General features: G+C 41.0%; 1 protein-coding gene across 4 annotated transcripts in view; it reads right to left on the reverse strand.

The window, feature by feature from the left end:
- Window positions 1-19468: 19468 nt before the first annotated feature.
- CHD1 (chromodomain helicase DNA binding protein 1) overlaps window positions 19469-23676 on the reverse strand; it is a 57141-nt gene continuing 52933 nt past the window's right edge. For all 4 annotated transcript variants that reach the window (XM_064439642.1, XM_064439643.1, XM_064439640.1 and 1 more), the window contains 4 exons: window positions 22685-22781; window positions 22393-22450; window positions 21274-21484; window positions 19469-21075 (listed from right to left, as the gene is read on the reverse strand). In XM_064439642.1, coding sequence (XP_064295712.1) covers window positions 20712-21075; window positions 21274-21484; window positions 22393-22450; window positions 22685-22781 — 730 coding nt within the window. In that variant the 3' untranslated portion in view covers window positions 19469-20711. The remainder of the gene's footprint in view (window positions 21076-21273; window positions 21485-22392; window positions 22451-22684; window positions 22782-23676) is intronic.

Below are 23676 nucleotides of genomic sequence, written 5' to 3' on the forward strand. Positions count from 1 at the left end.
TAGCCGGATTCACATGTTCATCTGCCTGGTTTATTTGCAGGACTTTTTTGGCAGGTGACTGACCTGCTCACTCATGTTTGGCAGATGATGGTAAGAGTTGTTTATAGTGTAGTGGCGGTAAGCATTCTGCTGGAGTTTGGGAGATGCAAGTTAAAATTCCTCTTCTGCCTCAATCTTTCACATTCTGCAAGAGTGCCAGTGCCCTAGCAGCTGGGAGGTGTTTTTAGGTAGGTGCCGTTCTGTGTTGTTACAAAGTGACAGCTTTATCCAAACAAGGTCTTAGGTGTCTTGAAAGAGACTGAGGGCATACTTTATGCTTGAGAGTTATTTCACCTGAATTCAGTAAACGAAATGTAGGACTTCTCTGTAGTCAGTGGAGTAAATGGCAATGTCGTAGGTTGGGTTGAACTGTCTTCTGGAGGTGCCTACTGATACCCTTCAGTAGAGGGGAAATCCAGGCAGCTAATTTTCGAATAGCTGAAGTCAAATGAAATTAGTCCAGCCCTGATGGGTACATTTTAAATTCCAACCTAGGTTGCTAGAGACAAGCCAGCTGACCCAGCACCTCCTGCACAGCTCATCTGTCTGCCAGGCCTGACTGATGGATACACCTTCACCTCTGAAAGCCTCACACCTGACCTTGGCCTGTACACGGAAACTTTCAATATTTGATTTCTCTTGAAAGCGTACCTGAAGACAGTGACAAGGCCACCCTATCGTTTCTGTACTGGCCCCTTCTCCCCTCACAAAGCAGCTCTATGTGAGGGGGGGGGGGGGGCGGGGGGGGGGAAGTAAAAAGGAGTCGGGACAAAGAGGAAAGAGATTAAGTGGGATCACAGTGAGTAAGGTATCTAACCTATCTAACCTTAATTTTGGCCTTTAAATCCCAGACTGTTTACATTTTCCAAAGAATGCCACAAGGTATATAACATAAACCTGCTGGGGACTGAGGGCTGTGTTTTCTAATTAATGTGTTTTAGCCTGTCCTTTGGTGTGTCTCTTGCTGCTATCTACCATACAAGTGTTTTACAGAAAGCGGAACAGTTTCAACAGGTGCGATTGCCAAAACCCTTAAATACCCTGCAGCCAAATTATTAATGTATTTGACTAGAAAGTAAGAGGTCTGAGTTTGTTGGAATCTCCACTCTAAATTATGTAAAGGAGGTGTTTAAACAAAAGTTTACTTCCTTCTTGGGTGACTGTCATTATCCTACTGGGTTTAACAGCTTTAATCTGGCAGTGATAAATGAAAGTGCAAGCTGCCTCCTTAGCTGGGAACTGTGGTGGAAGAGAGCACTACCTCTGAGATGGAGTTGTCAAGACAAGTCCTGTGAGAATTTTCCCCACTACTTCCTACTGGATAGCTAATAGCTACAAACCCCTGCTGTGGATCCTGACAGTCTTACTTGCTCCAAGGGATCTCACTCTCAAAAAGTCTAACTAGATAGCAGTGCAACCCAAATGTCTGCAGGGTGTGCTTCTTAGCACTGCAGTGCCTGAACTGTAGGTCCAGTATATGATTTAACTGATTTTTAAAAGCTAGCTTACCCCTAAAATTAGTGGAGATGCCTGTAACAGCCTCAATACAAATAGCTTAGTACCTAGCTATATCTGATTAAATCCTTCAATATGGCCTCCCAGAGGCCTGATCCAGCAGCTGTCCTTTCTCAGAACAAATACTCAGCTTTTTCATACCAGTCTGCTTGGAAGCATATGAGACCTGCCGCCAAAGACTGCGTTAGGATTGAAACACGTCACTCCCACCTTCTATAGGTGGGGTAGCATCTCATGTCAGAGGAATAACTGTCTCTCTAACCCGCTCTGTAGAGATAGCCCAACAGTGGCAAACTCTCCTGGTGGCTAGGACAAGTTAAAAAGTAATGCCCATCACTGCCTATGCTGGCATCTTTAATCCCTTTGTCCTGACCTTGATGCAGTGCCAGTGGATTGGCATGACCTGCCTTCGTCTAGTCCTTGCTTCTTCAGGTGCTGCCAATCATCTCTCCCCAGCTTGCTTAAATCATGATGAACTAATTCCCTGTAAAATAAGTAGGTTGATATTAAGCTATGACATAGGTGATACCAGAACAGACTTCTTGAAAAATTTAGGTTTGGGAGGTTTTTTTAATTTAGTAATTTTACAATACTTCAGCAGTAATAAATCCTGTAAAAAGGCCCTAATAGTTAAACTGTGGCTTGCACAAGTAGTGTTTGTGATTCTTTGGAATGCCACCAATTCAGATTTTTTTTAAATGTGCATATAAAAAAAGTCATACGTCTCATCTCTTGTTGCAAATTAGATGGCCTTTATGTATGCTGAAGAGATCAATAAATAGTCCCATTGGGAAATCAGATCTAGATATTCCTCTATAGTAAGAATAATTGGTGAAAAATAATTTCAGATCCATCTATGACAGTAACAGTCTTCTGCCCTCTCCCCACAATTCTTAAGGCCCCTCAGTCAAAAAATATCAAGTCCTTCAGTGGTGACTTTCTGTGTTCGAGTCCTTGAAAGTTTTCTACAAACGGACATGCATGCTCATTGACAGAAATGCTAACAATTTCTTTGTCAGCAGGGCTTCAGCCAACCCGTGTAAGATTGTGGATTACTTTTTTGCTTTCTCTAGAATCATTATTTTTTTATTGTTGACCTGCTCAGAAAACCTGGTAATCCCTGATGTGGCTGTTTCACTGACTGAAAATAGGGGACCTGTACAAATAGAAGCACTTTCTACTTCTGGGTGTAGACTCACTTCACAATTATGAAAAATGAGCCAAATAGAACTTTATTCACAAAAGTTTTAGGATATTGCTCCTACATTGTCTGATGGGACCAGAAGTGTAGAGTGAAATCTCTACTTCTGCACATATCAGAGGACTTTGCTTTGGCTTAGTTCTACACTGGCTTGACCAGAGCAAAAAGCTGTCAGCAGCTGGACTGCATTACGTGATGTTTTGGAACACTTGTTCCCATTTAGTTTCACCAGGAAAGATCCATTTCATCCACTCAGAGATGTGAACCAAAGCATGGTAAGAAGGAGGAGGATATATAGAGGTTCACGTCAAAAGTTAAAATCTTACCCGCTCTTTCAATATTAAGAAAAGATCGCTTGCCTGGTGGTGCTAACAATTATAATGCAAATCCTTAAAATCAACATGCTATGTAATACCTCTCTAGCTAAAAAACAACACCCAAAACCTGACCCCACAGTCTAAAGCAGTTCATTCTTAAGTGAATTACTTAGTCTAAAGACAAGAAGTAAAAAATCCCAATTTCAGCTTTGCTCAGAGGATATTTTTACTGGATATTTAAACTGCCAGTAGTTAAATGACAATATATTGGCCCCTGGTGGATTACTTGCCTTAAACATAGGACTTCTAACTGCAGTTTAATTGTGGACAATGAAGGTTATCTGAAAATCATTACTGAAACTTCTCCAGATAACAATTTAAGTGGGTTTTGGTTTTTATATATATTTTTTTTTCTAATTTCCCCTCAGCTGAGTTTTTGAGGATTAAGTGTGTGTATGGATCAATACGTGTACATAGAGAGTCTGCTCAATTTTTAGCCTCACGATATAGTTTTCTAATGTGCCAGAGTGACATTATTTGGTGATTCAGACCCTCTAAGACAATTAGGCATTTCTCCATCTTGAATAAACAGCATATCCACTGTCAATCCTTTTTACCTCTCTTCCTTATCCACAGAGTAAGCATTCAGTCTGTCATACTTATAAAGGGGGAATACAATTTGTCCATTCTTCATCTGTTTCACCCTTACACATAACTTAGAATACAGGGATTAGAGTATTGTGCATCAGCTTTGGCTGGAACACTGCGTCCCTGAATCTTGGGGAAGCTCTTTCCCCTGCCTGTGCCTTCCAAAGCTTTGTTTCAAGTTCATAGTACTGACTATTAACTGCATTTTTGTATAAAGCATCAAAACACTTATAACTTCCTTATACTGAGTGCTTTATCCTATCAAGGAAGCAGCGGACATGAAGTTACCATTTCATGTCTAGGTTTTCAGCAATGCATCCCACTCCAACACCCACAAATCTAATTCAGGAAAGCAGATATGCAGCCCACAAGAAAAATTTTGTATTTCATTGTGAAGTTAACAGAGCTTTGTGTTCTCGCTTTCCTACACTTAAAGATTTTCTGCTTAGACTGGAAGAAATTCACGGCATAACCTTCTACACACGGATAATACCTATCCCATTTCTGGGGTTGCGTCAAGAAATGACTTACCAAAGCCACAAGGGAAAACAAAACACATCAACATTGAGATCTGGCAGTGTGGGGGCAAACAAACCCTGAAGGAAGACAAGTATAGAAATGTATCCCCTTGAATATAGGCAGGAGATAGCACTGAGCTGCTCAGACCTTTGAAGCCAGGGGGTAGTGTGGCCATGTGATCCGAAGCAGAAATTTAGAAAGGCAGTACATTTTAATATAGAAAATTGAGGCTGTTCGGGTACTACTGGATTAGGCAACAGCTGTGTGCAGGCTCTAAGGACTGCAGACTTGGAGCTAGGTGTCTAAATTCTTCAGTGATTAAACACTGTAATCCCTGTAAATTAACAAGACCGTATTTTTGCAGATGAGCCTACCTTTTGAACAGCCACAAATCCATGGGACCTGACAAGATGCATCCCAAGATCCTGAGGGATCTGGCAGATGTAGTCGCTAAGTCAGTCTCTGTTGCATTTGAAAAGTCATGGCAGTCAGGTGAAGTCCCTGGTGACTATATGTTACATGCATGCAGAGAGGCATGTCATCATGATTTTCCAGAAAGGGTGTGAGAGCTTTTGCCATCATGCAGTCCTCTGCACATCCTTGTGTGCCTACACTTGGGGTGGGCCCCCTTGCACTCTATTTTGCTGGCTTCAGGGTCTCTCCTGTCCACATCGCCCTACACCCTTTGCTTGTCAATCTAGGCCACCGCTTCCTGTGTTGATTGTGGATCATCATCTCCTTCCCTTGCTGGTTCTGGTTTAGAGCTCTTCCCACCAGGTTGGTCAGACTTGACAAACCTGAAAGGATTTTTTTTGTCACAGTCAGTCAGGTGGGACCAATTAGCAGTCCTTGATCTTCAAAACAGCCTGGTAGTCATAAAAGCTGAAAGCCTGTAATTGATACCAGCAGCAAAAGTGGTTGTTGACCTGCAGGATCTAGCCTTTTCTCAAGCTCCTTTCACTACGAAGTGACACCAGTGGGTCCTGGTGCCCTTCGCCCTCACCTCCAGAGCCACGTAGTCATTCTTGTTATGCCCCAGGTCTCCCCTGGCTGTGTTGCTGGTGCCATGTGGAAAAGCAGCATAGGTCGAGAGCCAGTAAAGCCATGGCAGCCTCCCCACAATGTCCTAGATCTGAAACCCTAGCAAGCAGCAAACGTCCCTAGGTCCTGACCTAGATCAGGTCAGCAGATGGAGACCTCTGCCCCACAGCAGGCAGTTTCACACTGCTATCAATTGCCACTCCCCTCGGTTGCCGTGGGGCTCAGGTGGAGCCAGCTGGGGCACTTCACCAAATGCAGCTGAATCTCTTCTGTATGTGCAGACCTGCAGGTGGGGCAGAATACCCTCCTGGGACTGAAAGCCACCAGTTTACAGCCTTTGCTTTCCTGGGAGTCTCCATTTCCCACACCTGTATGCACCGACTCTGCCTGCTTCCTCAGGTACAGCAGGGGTTTCGGCTTTTGAAGCCACAGCATCTCAGAGAAGCTGACACATCCCTTATTGCTATCAGGAGACATGATTAAGTGAGGTCAGGCACAGGTTAACAAAGCTGAGACGCACTGCCTTAGACTTTAATTAAGATCAGTGGATTGCTGGAAAAACTCTCCTTTGCTCTTTTTCATGAACCCTAAGGGTTGCACGACACCGTCATGATATTATCCAAACCCATGATGAAAGTTTCACTTTCTTTATCCATCAGATGAAACATTGATTTTAAAGGCCTTCTAGATTCTATGACGCTTTGCTCCTCTGTTCTCATCCCTCTTTCTGATGCCGTACTTCAAACAATGATGCTGTGTTTCAAACAGTAAAGTACATCAGAAATAGCCACGGTGACCTCCTTGTGTTTGCGCCACAGTGGTCATTTTAGAATCTGATTGTTCTTTCTGTGGGAAAATAAACCAGGGCTCACCTCACAATCTAGAAAGATCTGAAACTAATTGTACTTCTCAAATTTTCATTTATTTAATGCATTATAAGAAGATCACTCCATTCTGGAACTTGAAGTACAGCTAACATATTTTACATACAAATGAGGTCTGAGAGAAATACGCAGACCATAGGAAGCATGAAAATCTCACCTGTCAAATTGAACTACTTACTTACAAAGCTGAAAATAAATACAAAGAATCTTATGGTTAATCATCACATATTTCACATATAAATAACACTTGAACTTTCCCAATACTTCAGGAAAAGAAATCATCTGTATCAAAAGCATTTGGGGGACCGTATTCTATGAAATTACTGACCATTGCTAGTAAGTTTAGAGAAATCAGTAGTCGCTGTTTACGTATGATGCTCATGCAAACGTTGGTAAATAGATTTCTTTTCACCATTTAGGTATTAAATTTTCACAGTCATGCAATCCTAAAGCGGGAACCGTGCTGCACGTTTTCCACGGGAAGCGGCTCACCTGCTGTCGAACACGGCTGGAAGGGCAGCTCCCTCTGGTGGCTCAAACCGCTCCGCTGACTGTCTGGGGAGAGGGTACGTTCCCACCCCACCTCCCAGCTTCTACTCAAGATGAAAAACGGAGCCCTGATTACAAAAATGTATCTCCATTATATAAGAATATTGAGTAGCAGAATAAAAGAGAAAAGAAAGTATATCGTGTTAGAAGACTACATCATTTAAAGTGAATTTATGAAAGAAAATGAAGCTGAGCTTAGTAAATAAGCATCTTGCGCTTCAAGCTGTGCTTTCTGATTAGCAAATAGTGCAATAATTTCTGCTCACTCATAAAAACTTCGCCATATTTTCACTTTCTAAAATAATCTTAAAAGAGAAAACCAAGAGCAGATAGTGTCTTAAAAATGGTTGTAGAAATAATAAAGCACTTGAGAGATCTAAAACGTACAAGCAAGCATTTACAGTAGCTGCCTCAGGGCTGTTTCTTGGTAACATATATGAAGGGAAGAAATAATAATGAAGAAGAAAGTAGGATAATCCATCAGAACATGTCTTTTCAGGCATCCGTCATCTAATCACCTGCATTCAGTAAGTATGGTAAATTGTTCTGTCTAATCATTTTTACTGAAGTGACAGAACAAAGCAATTATTTTTTAAATAATACAGAATATTTGGTGCAAATGGAGAGTATCTCACTATCTCATTAAAATTCTTAATTAATAGGCTAAAAGCTAACAATGCCTAAAACGATGCCTAAAAATCAGCTGTGGCAGATCTTTGCTAATCTGTACCCCTGTGTGGAAGATCTGGAATAACCATGAAAGCACTGGAATTGGCATGGAAAGGACAGACATGAGATCTCTGCACCTGCTGGGAGGCACCAATCTGATGAGAGCTACCCCGGGGAGGGTGTGCTTTTCTGTTTTTCTGTGCTCATTCGCTGCTTTCCTCGGAGGGAAGGAAAGCTATGTCTACATTAGCAAGTCAAGCAGTGCAACGGGAGTTGGTTTACAGAGAGAAAAAAACCAAGCTGAGGACCCAACATCCACACCCCCCGCTCTTTGAGGGGGAGAGGGTTACATCAGTCGAGCTTTAGTCTGCTTCCATGGCCTGGGTGCTGGGGCGGTATTTTCCCCTTTGGCTTCCTTTGAAATTAACCAGCCCTGTGCAGAGGGCAACTGCTCTACGGTGCAAATCAAAGTGCAGACAGTGGAAGGGATCAGGAAATGCACTTCAAAAATCTACTCCTTATTCAGTCTAAAATCCTGCTGTGGATGCATGGGTGTTTGCCAAGTATTTAATATTTTTCTGGAAGCTTTTGTACACCCACAACGATAACATCAGGCACCTGGCCCAAAGAGTCTGAGAAAATGAGGAACTCCAACCTTTTGAAGCCAATGTTATAAAAGTAATAAGCCAGAAGTGACAACAGAGGTTTTGAGACAAGAGGATTGGGGTGGCAGGGGCGGGTAGGGGTGGAATCAAGATATTTCATCCTTACTAGTCTCCCCAAAAGAATACTTCCACTAATAATCAGAATTACCTTTTACATATGACTAAATGGATATCCTGTTATCTAAAATCTCAATCCGTAGAATCTGAAGCCTTCAAATCTAGGTGGTCAAATGGTTATTAAATAAATAATTATAACTGCTGACTGGTGTGTGGTATAGCTATTTATCCACCTCATAGTAATTATGATTCTTAAAGATGTTGCAGTTGAAGAATCAGTTATGACGGCGTGAATACCTTCCTGTAGCACCCACCAGTCTGCTCTTCGGGTTGCAAGGAAAGGATGTTGGTAGACTATGTTTTATGCTTTCTCTAAATAGCTGTGACCACAGAACTCTGCCTAAATTCCCTGTTTCTCCCATGCTCCCAAGAAGCATGAACGGAGGGGCAGGCCATGACTGCCACAGAGCACACATGAGCTCTTTCATCGGCAGCTGTGTGCTAGCATTCCCATGAATGACTACACAGCAATTTCTTTCACAGCTGGCTGAAATTCAGATTTTTTCACTGTCTTTGTGGAACAGCTATTTCAGGGCCAGTCTTCCAGACCTGGTATCTGTCTTGCAGCTAGGTTCAGCATTTGGCAAACATCAAAAGATTTGATGCCTTACAGATTTACTTTGCTGTCACACTGCTAAAGTAGATGGAAGATATACTGGAGTAGTCATCCACAGTGTTTGGTGAGACAACTAACTACTCTGAGAAAATGTCTTCCACAGGTTATGCCAGCTACATAGCCCAAAGGTTGCTTATTCTGTTATTCTGTGGAATTTTGGCATCTGTGAATAGCAGGGTATTTATATGTGGGACACCAACCATGCCTAATTTGTTTAGTTTTAAGATTACATTCAACTACTTCCCATCTCTACAACAGATGGGAACAGAAAGCCAAGGGAGGGTTGCAGCTGTTCCCCATTTGCTCCCTTGCAGAGGTACAGGCAGGAATCTGAGTCTCACTCATGACCCTGATGGGCATATCTGTTCAAAAAACTCCAGAAGAAGCAATTTTGTCAGAACAACGTTGGTGCACTGGAAGTCTGAAGTGGAACTTTAAAATATTCATCCAATTTAGCACTCAAGTTTCAAAGTGTGAAAAAGAGAGAAAGAACATTGCATATTAGTTTCTGCCATAGAGAAACAGGATCACATCTGTACCCAGTTCATTTCCAACATTTGTGAACCAATGCATAACTTGTAACAGGTCTCCCTCAGTATGCCTGCTTTCCTTCCTCATTTTTTTTCTCACATGTGCTGAGTATTTTGTTTTTAAATCAAGAGCTGATGAAAAGACTTGGTTTAGTAATCAGAATTCCCACATGCTATTTTCCAGACAAGCGTATGAGCTTGGCTCATCTCCCAGCTTGCCCCAACAAGAATACCTGGCAGCAGCCACAGTTGCCTTTCTGCTACAATTGGAGATCCTTCCTGGATGGCTCAGGAACAAGCTAGGAGAAAAAAATCCTAGGCCAAGAGATCTGAGTCAATCCTGATGGCTGAAAGAAGATATTAAGGGATAAAGAAACACCAAATAAATTGTTGTATTTGGAAGCATTTAGTGAGGATAAAATAAAAACCTCACATTAAAGTATTTTGGTGTTCAAAAGACATTACTCCTGACTGATGTGTCTCATGTTCCCCTTGTTATGCTGGAATAACATCAATTCATCTCATAAAACATTCATTTTACAGTGTTAGTGGCACTAAACTGAGTGCATCACTGTACCTGAGAAGAAATTATTAGTTTTTTATTCCATGATCATACAATGAATAATGAAAGAAAAGAAATACTGAATTTACTTCACACAGTCTCTGCAGTATACACTCACCATGTATTCTCTGCAGTAGATGAAGTAGCCTGGGGCTCTCATTAAAATTGCATCATAAGAATTGCGTAGAGGAGTCTGAGTTAAGATTCTGCAAGTAAACTTCATTCTGGAATCTCCTAACTTTTAAGTGGTTTGTTTTGCAATTATGCAAATGTCAAACTTACATTTATGGAAAAAAATTGAAAATAGTGACATCTAAAAATATTCTTGCCTCAGTTTTGAAAATTTACAGTGTATTTACTGAAACCATTCTTTTATAAAGTAATGGTAGGCTGTCAGTCCGTCTGTTTATTATGTATGTTATTATACTACAGACTATATTAAGCCTTTAGGTTATGAATGGAAAAGTGATTCACAGTTAATGCAAGCAAATTTCATAATGACAATGCCTTTTTGTAATAGTAGGAACATAGGTTGTGGTTCTAATAATAAGGTCTGTTTTGGGTTCTATACTTAAATAACAGTGTTCTCCCTATTAAGAATAATTTTCCACCAAATTACAAGAGTGATCCATAAGTATAGATGCAACATCCACAAATCTAAAAGCAAATTATATCATTTACAAGCAAATTTATGTTATAAGACACATCATACTTCCTTGTTTTCAGTACTTTAACTTGAAATAATACAAACTCTTTAAATGTCGCATATTCTCCCATCGTGTCTCTACAACAAAGCAGCTAAGGTCGGGGTTTTTTTCCACTTGCAGTCATGATTATAGAGTTTCTCTAGAATTTTAAAACTGCAGGGCCGTCATGTATGAGTGTCTGAGGCTACATCCCTGAACTTCACAAAGGTAACTCTTTCAAATGATGTACAAACATGCAGACTGTAATAATTAGGCATACTGTGCCTTTCAGATACTTTCATATTCATTTGTTCTAAGTATTCTGGCCATATTCTTGGCTGAGAGTAAATATTATTCATCTTATAATGAATTCACTTAATTAAAACAGAATAGGGAAGGCTGCACTATCCAAGATAACATACCAGATAGAATGGAAGTTTATACTTTAAAAACTTGACCAGAATGTGCTGGAATATGGAGGACCCGTGGGGTGAGCTGTTCTGTTAGCTCATGGACATCTCTTCAGTTACTAGCTAGAGGCTGTCACAGTACAATGCATTTGAAGGGAAGAACACAGTTTTACAGCACCAAACTAGAGAATGCAGTGCTTCATGTGTATTTTCTTTCACATTAAAGATCATAATTCTTTCCCGCATGTTTCCCTCAGCATTAAGGTGAATGAATACCTGGATCCTAACTCATCAGATGTATTTATTTGGAATTTTCCATGACTTAGTGAACCCTTAAGATCCTGGGAAGGTAAGGGTAATTTTCCCACCCTGTTTACTTTCACACCAGGAAAAAAAGTCTGGATTAGACCTTACCCTTCTAGATTTGATAGTTTTGATAGACTTCAGTGAGGTAGAATTACAATTTTCTGTTTGAGATGTTTTAAAACTGTTCTCCTGCCTATCCTGTTCTGGATAGAGAACCCATCTACAGATTTCATTCCAGGAAGAATATCATCAACATCACCCCTCCCCCCATTCTAGTTTAGTTAAGAAGTTGAAACAGAAAGCTGGCTCTCATATTAACAACTCCTTTGCAAACAGTACCAAAAAGAGATGGAGCCGTTGGTCCCACACAAAAGAACTGAAAGGCATTTAAGGCCATGGACTTCCAACAGTTTTATTATGGATGCTCAGTGCCATGGTCGTTGTGTGTGTTGCTCAGTCATTGACTGCATTTCACAATTCCAAGATTCATAAGACATTGCACTTAGTTATGGTACTGATAGGCATAAGTGGTTTCACAGAATATATCCTTCAGCATCTCAAACTTCTAATATAAGACTAAACTAAGCTTCACTTATGGGAATGATGATTTGATATGCTCACAAAAACGAGAGCTTTGAAGTTCTCTTTGTTCCTCTGTTACTAAAAGGAATGATAAAGAAACATTTGTTAATTTTAATTGGTCTGTACACTACAGATAGTCCTTTATCAATGCTAGGATTACTGCAAACCAAATGCAGTAGCTTATTTTAAGTGACGAGCAAGAAGATGATTATTTTCCAAATACTCCAGTTACTTCAGCAAAGACTAAATCTATTCCAATTAAAACTCAGTTGAGGTCTTAGAGTACTGCAGTAATAAATGCTCTCTGATTAATTTCTTACATGTGATCAGTGGTATGTAATTTTCTGACATGATTTCCAGGTATTTATTTTCAGAGAAGACAAACTTAAAACTAAGTTCGCTGAAAAAAACTGTGACAAATAAAATATTTTCTTTTAGCAGATAAAACACAATAATGTACCAGTATGTTCTTTGGGCTTCAGCCTTAATGATGAACTCAATCTATGTCTAAATTTAAGCCTTCTTGCGGGACCAAAAGTTTATGGTTTAAAGCCTCTCAAAGTATCGTATCAGCGATTTCTGTAAGTCTTCAATAATTATGTGCTTTCCAGCTAACTTTCAATAAAGCTCATGAAAGGTACTTTGACAGTAGCTGCTCTTAGGATGACAGCTTTTTGATTGTATTATTTCAGCCACCAGTGAACTACTCTGACGGTCTGCAGAACTGTCAAAAACAGGGCTATCACAACGTTAAGCAGCATCCGTATTAAACCTCCGTGCTCTGGAGCACTCTAGTTTTACCAGTTCTAGCAGTTTTGCCAGCTCCTTCTTAACAGCTTAAGAACAGACTTAGAGCATATCTCACCTTCTTGTTCTCACCTTTATTCCTCTACATGATTTTTAGCCTAGCAGTTACTACAGTAGGCCCCATCTTAGCTTTATGAACTCAGCTGTATGAACTTCAGTCAGATATGAACTCCTCATTATGCATTTCCCAAGAACACAACATGCTTCACAGAACCCTAGATATCGAACATCGAATAACTTTTCCCCTGGGATGTCTTCCTTTTCCATTCTCTGAAAACCCTCTCAGTTGATTTTGGGGAAGATCAATCTGCCTGGTTACCAAAATCCTTACCAAAATGAGAACTCAAGCTTTGATTTTACAAGGATGCACAAGCTTTGCTAACTGCAAAAGCCAGCCAAGAGTAAAGGTGGGTGTTGGCTATAGCAATAGAAGCAGCACACTTAAAAATTCAGCTGTAGAGAGGCTGCAGGCTTTGTGCGTGAGTGCACTGAGTTGGATGCCCTGGAGAAAACAAATTGGTTGGAGGATGCAGTTAATTTAGGGCATTGGAAGAAAGCTGGAAGAGGATTGGGAAGATGGATTCAGAAGCAAAGCAATGGTGAGGGGCAGAGGAAGGCTGAGAGAAAGGCTTTCCTTCCTCATGTCTAGGGTAGGTTGACAAAAACACCCACTGAGGAACGCTGAGGGTGAAGCTGTGGGGTGGAAATTTGGGCTGGGAAAATCAGGGCATCAGTACCAGGCTGGGCTTGGATACTTCAGGTTTGAATAGTAGGGGTCAGAGGGACTGGCAGTACCCTGGGACGCTATCTCCCCAATGATCACTGGCCAGCACCCAAGAAATAGACACAAAGTGTTGGAAGTGCACCCCATACACAGTGGTAAAACTGTGTTCCTTCCAGCAATGCCTTCCTTTTCGTTGGTGCCAATATGGTTTGGAGAGCAGCTACCTCACATATAATTCAAACATACTATTGTAGCCCATTACATAGCTACATTTTACCTTACAGCTAGAATAAAAATACCGTAATGAATCAAGCTTGGACAAAGCAGTTTGGATTACAGTTAGATCTCGGGTGTTGACTAAACACAGAACTGTAATTCATTGCTTTGAAGTTTCTTCATAAAATCCAGGTAGCATTTACGTATCTCAGAGGACTGTTGCTCGGTTTACTTCCTGTGAACGATTAAGATTCAGGAAGGTAAGTCATATTACACACGGAAGAAAATATATTTGAAATGTCTTGATAATCCTAAATAAATGCATGCAATTTTTCCCTATTTATCAGTTCATATGAATAATGAAGTTTTGGAGTAAACTGAAAATTAAGCACTTGACCAATATTTACCATTTTTCTGTAAAACACCACCGCTTCTCAGTTTTTTCTAATATATATATTTTACAGAACATGAAAAAATACCTAAGATTTTTTTAAAAATTATTCTGCTGCTATATTATCATTGTATATTACATTACACAGAATCACAGATTGGAAGGGACCTCAGGGATCATCTAGTCCAACCTTTCTAGGAAGAGCACAGTCTAGACAAGATGGCCCAGCGCCCTGTCCAGACGAATCTTGAAGGTGTCCAACGCGGCTGAGTCAACCACTTCCCTGGGGAGATTATTCCAATGATTGACTCTCCTCAATGTGAAAAACTTCTTTCTCGTGTCCAATCGGAATCTCCCCAAGAGCAACTTGTGTCCATTCCCCCTTGTCCTCTCCATGGGACTCCTCGTAAAAAGGGAGTCTCCATCTTCTTGTAGCTACCCGTTAAGTACTGGTACATGGTGATGAGATCCCCTCTGAGCCTCCTTTTCTCAAGGCTGAACAAACCCAGTTCTCCCAGCCTATCCTCATATGGCAGCTTCCCAGTCCTTTGATCATCTTGGTGGCCCTTCTCTGGACCCCTCCCAGCCTGTCCACATCCTTTTTGTATAGCGGGGACCAGAACTGTACACAGGACTCCAGGTCTGGCCTGACAAGCACTGAGTAGAGCGGGATGGTGACTTCTCTCTCTCTGCTGGCGATGCCCTTTTTGATGCAACCCAGCATCCTGTTGGCCCTTTTGGCCATAGCAGCAGCAGCACACTGTTCGCTCATGTTGAGCTTTGTGTCTACCAGGACCCCCAGGTCCCTCTCCACAGAGCTGCTCTCCAGCCAGGTGGGTCCCAGTCTGTGCTGCACTCCCGGATTATGTTTTCCCAGGTGCATGACCTTACACTGCTCCTTGCTGAACTTCATAAGGTTCTTGCTGGCCCACTCTTCCAGCCTATCCAGATCTCCCTGCAGAGCAGCTCTCCCTTCTGGAGTGTCTAATTCCCCGCTCAACTTGGTGTCATCTGCAAACTTCATCAGGCTACACTTGATGCCGTTATCCAGATCACTTATAAAGATGTTGAATAACATTGGGCCCAATATCGATCTCTGGGGGACCCCACCTGTGACAGGTTGCCACTTGGAAAAGGAGCCATTTATCACCACCCTTTGGGTGCGGCCTGTCAGCCAGTTCCCCACCCACTGCACAGACCACTTCTCTAGGCCATAACGCATTAATTTCTCCAGCAGGAGACTGTGGGGGAGCGTATCAAAGGCCTTGAAGAAGTCCAGGTAAACAATGTCCACCACCCACCCCATGTCAACCAGGCAAGTCACTTTGTCACAGAAGGCCACCAGGTTTGTCAAGCACGATCTGCCGTTAGTGAAGCCATGTTGGCTTTTCCCAACCACGTGCTTCAATTGACTTGTGATGGCCCCCAGGAGGATTTGTTCCATAACTTTCCCAAGGATTGAAGTAAGGCTGATGGGCCTGTAGTTACCCGGGTCCTCCCTCAAGCCCTTCTTGTAGATGGGGGTAACATTTGCCCTCCCTCCAGTCCTCTGGGACATCCCCCGTTCTCCATGACTTCTCAAAGAGTATGGAGAGCGGCCTTGCGATGATGTCAGCAAGCTCTCTCAACACCCTCGGGTGGATGGCGTCAGGGCCCATTGATTTGTGGGGTTCAAGCTCCTGTAATAATTCATGTACTAACTCTTCCTTCACTGATGGTGGGTCAGTGTTTGGATCAATCAGCAATTTCGTTCCCAAAGCCTGGGGCCCAACAGTGCTGGTAAAGATGGAGGCAAAGAAGGTGTTGAGGACCTCTGCCTTTTCTGCATCATTTGTGATTGACTCTCCTTTTCTGTTTAACAGTGGGCCTAGGTTTTCCTTCTGTTTCTGCTTACGGTTGGCATGTCTGAAGAAACCTTTCTTATTTTTGACATCTACGGCCAGTTTCAATTTGAGTTGGGCTTTTGTTTTTCTAACTGCATCTCTGCACACTCTGGCAATGCCCTTGTAGCTCCCAGTCCCCCACTTCTCCATCTCTGGTGTGCTTCCCTTTTGGATTTGAGTAGACCCAGGAGGTCATGGTTGAGCCAAGGGGGCCTCTTGCTCTGCTTACTTCCCTTTCCTTTGTAGGTGATAAACTGGCTTTGTGCTTCCAATAGAGAGTTCTTGAAGAACTCCCAGCACTCACTAGCTCCTTTGTCTTCCATGGAAGCAACCCATGGAATCCCTCCCAAGTGAGCTCTGAGCTGAAGTTGGCTCTTCTAAAATCCAGAACCCTTGTCTTAGAGCTGACCTTCAGCACACTCAGCAGGATCCCGAACTCCACAATATTGTGATCACTACAGCCAAGGCTATCACTAACCGAGATATTACAAAGCAGGTTTTCTCAGTTTGTGAACAGCAAGCCCATCAGCGCCTCATTCCTGGTTGGCACATCTAACATTTGTATGAGGAAGCAGTCCTCTACGCATTCCAGGAATTTGGTGGATGACATGTGAGCTGCCATGTTCTTCTTCCAGCAGATGTCTGGGTAGTTGAAGTCACCCATAAGGAGCAGGTTCTGTTGGCCAGAAGCTTGCTTTAGTGCCCCAAGTATCGCTTTGTTGGCTTCGTCATCATGGTTAGGAGGTCGGTAGCAGATGCTTGCTGTGAGGTCCTGCTTGGAGACAACCCCTTTGACTTTAACCCAGAGGCATTTGATAGAGCAGCTGCAATCACCAGAGTTGACTTTGATACATTCAAGGTTTTCCTTAATGTAGAGTGCGACTCCTCCACCTCTTCTACCCCGCCTGTCCCGACAAAAGAGCCTGTAACTGTCCATTGCGATCCCCCAGTCATTTGAGTTGTCCCACCATGTTTCAGTTACCCCCATGATGTCATACCCCTCCAAGTGGGCACGGTCCTCCAGTTCTTCCTGTTTGTTTCTTAAACTGTGTGCATTTGTACACATATACTTGAGGTGATTACTCTTCTGTTTCACCTCTTGGGAGACAGCTGAGGAACATTTGTCACCACACTGCTTGGCCTGACTTACTCCCCTGTTGGATGTGCTGGTATGAGCATTTCTGCAATGGATCCCACCCCCACAGTCCTTCAGTTCAAAGCCCACCTCACCAAGTTAGCCAGCCTGCTGCTGAAGATTCCCTTACCCCTTTACTCCTTTTGGACAGGTGGACTCCATCCCTCCCTAACATGTTGTAGTCATTGAAGAACACCCCATTGTCATAAAAGCCAAACCCCTCACGGCAGCACTGGCCACGTAGCCAGGAGTTGATATACATTATGCGCCTCTTTCTGGCTGCCCCCTTCCCTCCAACTGGCAAAATGGAGGAGAAGATAACTTGGGCACCAACATTCTTCACTTGCTCCCCCAGGGCTTGAAAGCCTTCCTTGATTTTACCCAGGTTACGTCTCTCAGTGTCATTCATGCCTACATGAAACAGTAGCAGTGGATAGTAGTCCCTTCTCTTGCTGAGCTGTGGCACCGTCTCAGCCACGCCTCGAACCTTGGCTCCTGGAAGGCAGCACACCTCTCGTGACCCCCTGTCAGGTCAGCAGATGGGTGCCTCAGTACCCTTCAACTGAGAGTCACCCACCACCAGCACTCGTCATTTCTTTTTACGATGTCCACTGTATGTTGCTGGTACAGTTTCCCCTTGCAGGGGACTTTGCAGACCTTGCTCATGGGTGTCCTCAGTCGTTAAGGCTTCATATCTGTTTCTGATTGTGATGGTGGAGGGGGCAGGCTGATGCAGAGTCCTGCTTCTGTGAGTCACCAGGGTCCATGGTGCCTCATTCTCGGCGGTGTCTGCCACAGGAAGATGATTCTGAAGCCACCTGTCTATCTCTGCCTCAGCTCCTCTAATACTGCGCAGCCGCTTAACCGTTTCCTGCAGCTCTGCCACCTGACGTAACAGGTCATCGACCTTTGCACACCTCGTGCGGGTACTTACCCTTTCGCCAGGAGGGGGGTTTGGGCGTTTGCTGCAACCCGCTGCCTGTGCTGGTGTTTCCTTTCTTACCAGGCCCGTCCGGGTGGATATCATATCATATTGATATGATACAAATTAAAAGCTTAATGCTGACTCACCTGTACATTGTAAAACAAAGTAAGCAGCTTCTGCAATGTGTTTATGAAGATGCTACAAATAATTTGAAGAAGCAGAATTATTTTCTTTGTATCTTAGGTCTAGAAATAGTTTTCAACAGGACAACAGAAATACTCAACTTTTTTATGCAAATTAACAACCATCATTAAATGTCATTATTTACCCCAAAGCAATTTTTCACTTGTTAAAGATTTTGAAAATAAATAAATATTTATCAATAAATTGATAGGGCTATGGCTAGAAACATGCTTTTTTTAGTATTGGCCATATCCAAAGGAAGACCTTTCACTGACCCCATACAGTGGGAGAGTATAAGGATAGGCGGACCATAATGTTCTCCCCATTACTCTTTTGTTCTCGACTTGTATCTTAAGAAGAATAATTAGACTAGAGAGAAAAGTGTATAGGATAAGAAACAAATAACCAATTCCATGAACTTCTTTCTGCTCCTAGCAGTGCCTCAAACAATTGTATTTCTTCGCTGCTGCTTCTGGAGCATTTCACAAATAAAAGCTTCAGCATAAAGTTTTAAGAACAAAGCTTAAACTTCAGGTGCAACCATAGCAGCTTGTTGCAATCACGAAGATACACAAGTGACAGCACTACATACCTGTCCCAGCATAGTTGAGTAAAACAAACCTTGACCAGTACAAGTGGACGACTCTCACCAGGTTTTACCTATTTTAATAGGCTTTACTATTCTCTAATAGAAGAGATCGTCTACATTTATTTCTGTAAAGGTAAAAACGAGAGGACCTCATTTCAGCCATAGTACACAAAAAGAAGCTAGGATTTAATTAATTTGCTGTTCAAATAAAACTTGATCGTGGAGAAGCTTGCAATAAACGGTCTCATCAGGAAGAAAAGCTCTATCAGGATGACGTCCTTTAGTGTCTTCGGGCTTGCCCACCTTCCCAAATAACGATGAGGTAATCTCCTACCAAAAAATGCTGTTGTCACTGAACAGAACACTAAGCCTAACAGCCTCCAGATCCTGGGAAGATCAGTTAAGAAATGAAGCAGCATTAGTTAACTGAGCCCCAGCCTACATGAAGTAAGCTTAAAACTTGATGTGCAGCAACTATGCCTACAGTGGTATCCTAACAGATACTCTGTAGACAGATTTTGGTTCTATATTTATGCTTTCATATAAACCTGTTTAACTGGAAAAAATGCTCAACATTGCAAGAGCAGAGTAAAACTGGAGCAACAGATACAGCTCCAACCAGATGCCAGGCTAGGCATCTTCCCTAATTATCACAGTGTATTAAAATTTAGCACTTAAGAGTTTAATGTTTTTATGGGTAAACCTGAGAAAAATTAACGCTGTAGAGAAAAACACAGCAGAAAACTACAAGAGCCCACATATCCTTTTAGTTTAAATTTAATTTGTCAGATAGAAGTTATCTACGTACAATCAGTGTGCATTGTAACAATTCTGTCAGTAAAGTCATTCAAATTTTCTAATATATTAGCTGGCTGCATAGCACATTTGACATTATTGCCCATGTTGAAGAGGGAACACAAATGGATTTACAATATAATTTTGGCTGATTTGGATTCTGAAGTGTTCAGATATTTAACACTCCATCTTGAAAACAAATGCATCTGAAAAAACTTTCCAGAGCACAGTTTAGCTGGATATTTCTTACCATTTCATTACAAACAATCACAACACTGACAGTTTAATAGTGGAAAAAAAAAAAAAAACAATCCTCAACCAAAAACACCCTCAAAAAACCAAAATGTCTATCTAAAGTATCCAATAAAAAAAGAACTAAATGTAAAAAATGTTCCCTTTCCCCGTTTTACATTCTGAACAGTGATTTCATCAAGATATTTTATTGAAACGTGTAAGTACACTGATTTTGTTTCATACTTGTGACAAGAAAGCCTGAGTTGGTGGGGAAAGGAACAGTCAGAAAAAGCCTGAGAGGGAAAAAAAGCTCATTTAATTATTTTACAATAATTTACAGCCATTTGTTTGTGTATTTTGCTTTGTTTTTATTTTTTTTGTTTGCTTTGTGAAAAGGCATTATAACTGATCACAAACAGGAGTAGTCCTGGCTACTTAACAGTTACAGGTACAGAATTTAAATATTCAAGCTTGTGATGAAAAGCGGCAAGGTGGTCGCAGTGTACAATGTAAACAAGTAGCTTTGGAAAGTGAACAAAGTCCTTGAGAGTTCTTTACCAAGAAACAAAAGAAAATAAACTCCTCATTCCTTCCTGAAATGTGAGCACAGGTCAGTGTTTAGAAGTTCATTTACAAACATAATTTAAAACGTGTTCAGCCTAAAACCATTGTGACAAGAAGAGTTTTATAGTAAGATCCAGTCTGAAAGGGGCAGTGTTGAGGTCCCTGTAAAAGTAAACAACATCTATTTCTTAAAAAAGAGTGCCACAACATTTGCAGCACAGTGCAGCATAAACTTTAAATAGAAAAATATTTTTCTTCTGTTGGGATAATAGACCTTGCATCTTGGAAAGAAGTAACAATACTGTTACTGATAGAATATCCAGTCCATATCTTTCAAGTCATGTAAGGCAATTACTGTGTTAGTTTACTCTATATGGCTAAAAGAAGGTCCAGAAAATGTCAGTCTTTGTTATGTCTTCCGGCTACTCCATGTATGTTCAGGTGTACTTTTGTGATCTGATGAGTGTTCAAATGGAGATCTGTGTCCTAGGGGAGATCTTGAACCATAAGGAGACCTCTGATCTAATGGTGACCGTGGGCCACTACCTGAAGCTCTGTGGTCCATTTGCCAGTCTGAGTGGTACCTATAATCTCTAGAAGATTTATGATGGCTGTACTCTGAAGTGGAACGCTGATCTGAATGTATCTTGTGGTCTGAATGGGAACGGTGATCTGAATGAGCCCGGCTGTCTTTTAAACTTCCTTCTAGGTTTGACCTGTGGTCTCTGCTCCTGTAGTCATCTAACTTTCTATGTTTACTGTCACTGTAGTATCTAAAAAATAGAAATTATTTTTATTAGTGTTACTGAACACACATTAAGAGCCACAATTATGTCAAATCATCAGAACTGCATTAGAGGGTTATCTTTGCAATTCTGCATTATTCAAAAAAGATGTTTTGTTGCTAGAAGCATTCTAGAAAAACAGGAAGGAAATTCTGAACAGATTTTAAAATTGCTGAAGACACTCACCTGCTGTCTTGTTTGTAGTGATCCCAGTCTCTGTGATCTTTTCCATTGCTGAAGGCTGAATAGGGCCTTTTCCTAGAGTCATTCTTCTTGTAAGTATCTCCCTGATGCCTGTCTTTATGATGATCGTGGTATTGTAAAGAATGTCTATCAGAAGAATAACTGTCCCTGCTACTGTCATCATGGTTTGTATTCTCCTTTAGTCTGTCCACATCTGTTTAACAAAGCAGAGGTTAAAAGGAAGTCTCATGAAGTCTTGTCTTCACCTAATTCAAACAGCACTTCTACCTGTCACATGTAAAGCAGTATGAAAGTGACATTATAGTTCTGACAGAAAAAACACCTAAATAGTTGAAAGACAAATGCACTAATGTGAGCGAACTGAAAGAAACCCAGAAGTAAGGGGGAAGCAAGTTAGAATGTATATGTATAGGACTCGGAAACGGAATTTTTCAGCCTCTCCAGTCTGTGAAGCTAAGCACGGTCCAAATGAGCAGTGAGTAAGGGTACCTTTAGTAGGGCAATTTTTGACAGAATGGTAGCAACTTCCTCTCTAAGGATGACCTTAGCATGAATAAGAGCTTTAAAGGTATGCCTTGTTTATGAAAGACTTTTAGTGGTATTCCTAGAATACAATATGTTGATTTTAAGTCCATGAAAATATACTCGAAGTGTTACAGAACACAAGATAAAAGCAAGTACTACAAGAAGGCAGGTGAGGGACCATAGAAAAAAATCAGTGTTATTGTCAACAAGACAGCCCATGTAACTAATTACAAACTATGACTTCAAGGAATTGCTTGCCTTCTTACACAGAAGTGACATTACAACAGCTACAAATAAACACAGAATTTCCAAGAAGCTTACGCTCTCCCTCCCCTAAATTAAACTCAAAAAATTCTTCCAAATCTTTTAAAAGAATGGTCAAATAACTTGCTACTAAAACCATTAAGTACCAACTTCAGTCTGCATTCTGGATTTCATCAGCAAACTAGTAAATTTTTTCTAATCAGCCAATTTCTAGGACACTTAACAGTGTGGGAGACAGATCAAGGAGACGTGCAATGAAAGAAACATGAGAACTAAGATATCTAACACAAGAATATACTTAAGGTTTCTTACCTGGATTTCTAATTACATGTGTATTCACATTGCTGCTAATATTCTGGTCATTGTGTTGCTAAAAAAGACAAGTACAAAAACTCATTGCTAAATCCCAAAGTTCATCTGAAATATTTAGAAAAATATCCTAACAAAATATCCTAACAAATCCTATTGGAATAATATCCTACTTTACTAAAAACACAAATGCTACTTGAAGTGTACTTCTGTCTTATACTCCTTTAAATCTAATAAAAGTTATGATACTTAAAATACATATTTGTATATTTAGAAAGGGTCTGAAAAACTTTACCTGAGACTCTTGGCGTTTTTTGATTGCATGTTTATACAGTTTGTGCAGCTTCCTGGCATCAAATTCTGTAAACTTAGAGACAAAAATCCACAAATTTCTGAGGAAGAAGAAAAGAGAAGTTACAATTCTTCTAAACATTTGTTTTTCTTGTATTATGCAAAAGAATGTGGTTTTAACTGAAATTATTTGAATAGTACTTCAGCAAACCAGAAACACTATGAAATTTACACAGTATTGCCTAGCTGCACAGCAAGCATTACCTAGCTGTATTTCAAACATTTGAAAGATTAATTCCTTTAAAAATTTGTCACTTTATAATATTTATCGTAAGTACTTCAGACTGCAAAGTGCATGGAAAGTAGGACTAATAACAATTGTGTTAATAGAATGATTTGTGAAACTGCTTAAAAATGTACCCATCAGTTTATGTATGTCTTCTGAAAGTTTGTTTGAATTTTAAGTATCTATCACTCAGTAAATAAAAATTTAAGCAAAGTAAGTAAAAACAACCTTGAAATCTCTTACAGTGTAGACATTTGACCTACAAGCCTTATTTCATGAAAATATTAGTGAGAGAATTTTTCCACATAAGCCTGGTCAAAGCTTTTGAAACCAACTGAGAACTGTGAAAGAGGATGGAAATGGTATGACAATAAATTTGTGCCTAATCTGTGCTTGAAGGAATGAAAGAAGCACAAATCAAGTCCTTTGCTGTCAAGATACCAAAACTCTGAAGAAAACATTTGCTTCTATAATCACAGATAACAGATCTTCAGTTTAGAATTCTGTTAGTTAGATTTACAGGTGGCATGCTTAAAAGACACTACAGAATACTACTGTTCTGAAGTATCTGAAGCTTGCAAGCTCAGGAAGCAACAGCCTGCTTCTTCACTGTGATTATTTAAACATTATCATTTTAGTCTAGAGGTTTGCAAAAGGAGACACTTAGTCAATGGTGTGCCTAATGACACCTGTGTAACTTTATAAACAGT

The sequence above is a fragment of the Phalacrocorax carbo genome, chromosome Z (assembly GCF_963921805.1).
Source record: "Phalacrocorax carbo chromosome Z, bPhaCar2.1, whole genome shotgun sequence".
Lineage (NCBI taxonomy): Eukaryota > Metazoa > Chordata > Aves > Suliformes > Phalacrocoracidae > Phalacrocorax > Phalacrocorax carbo.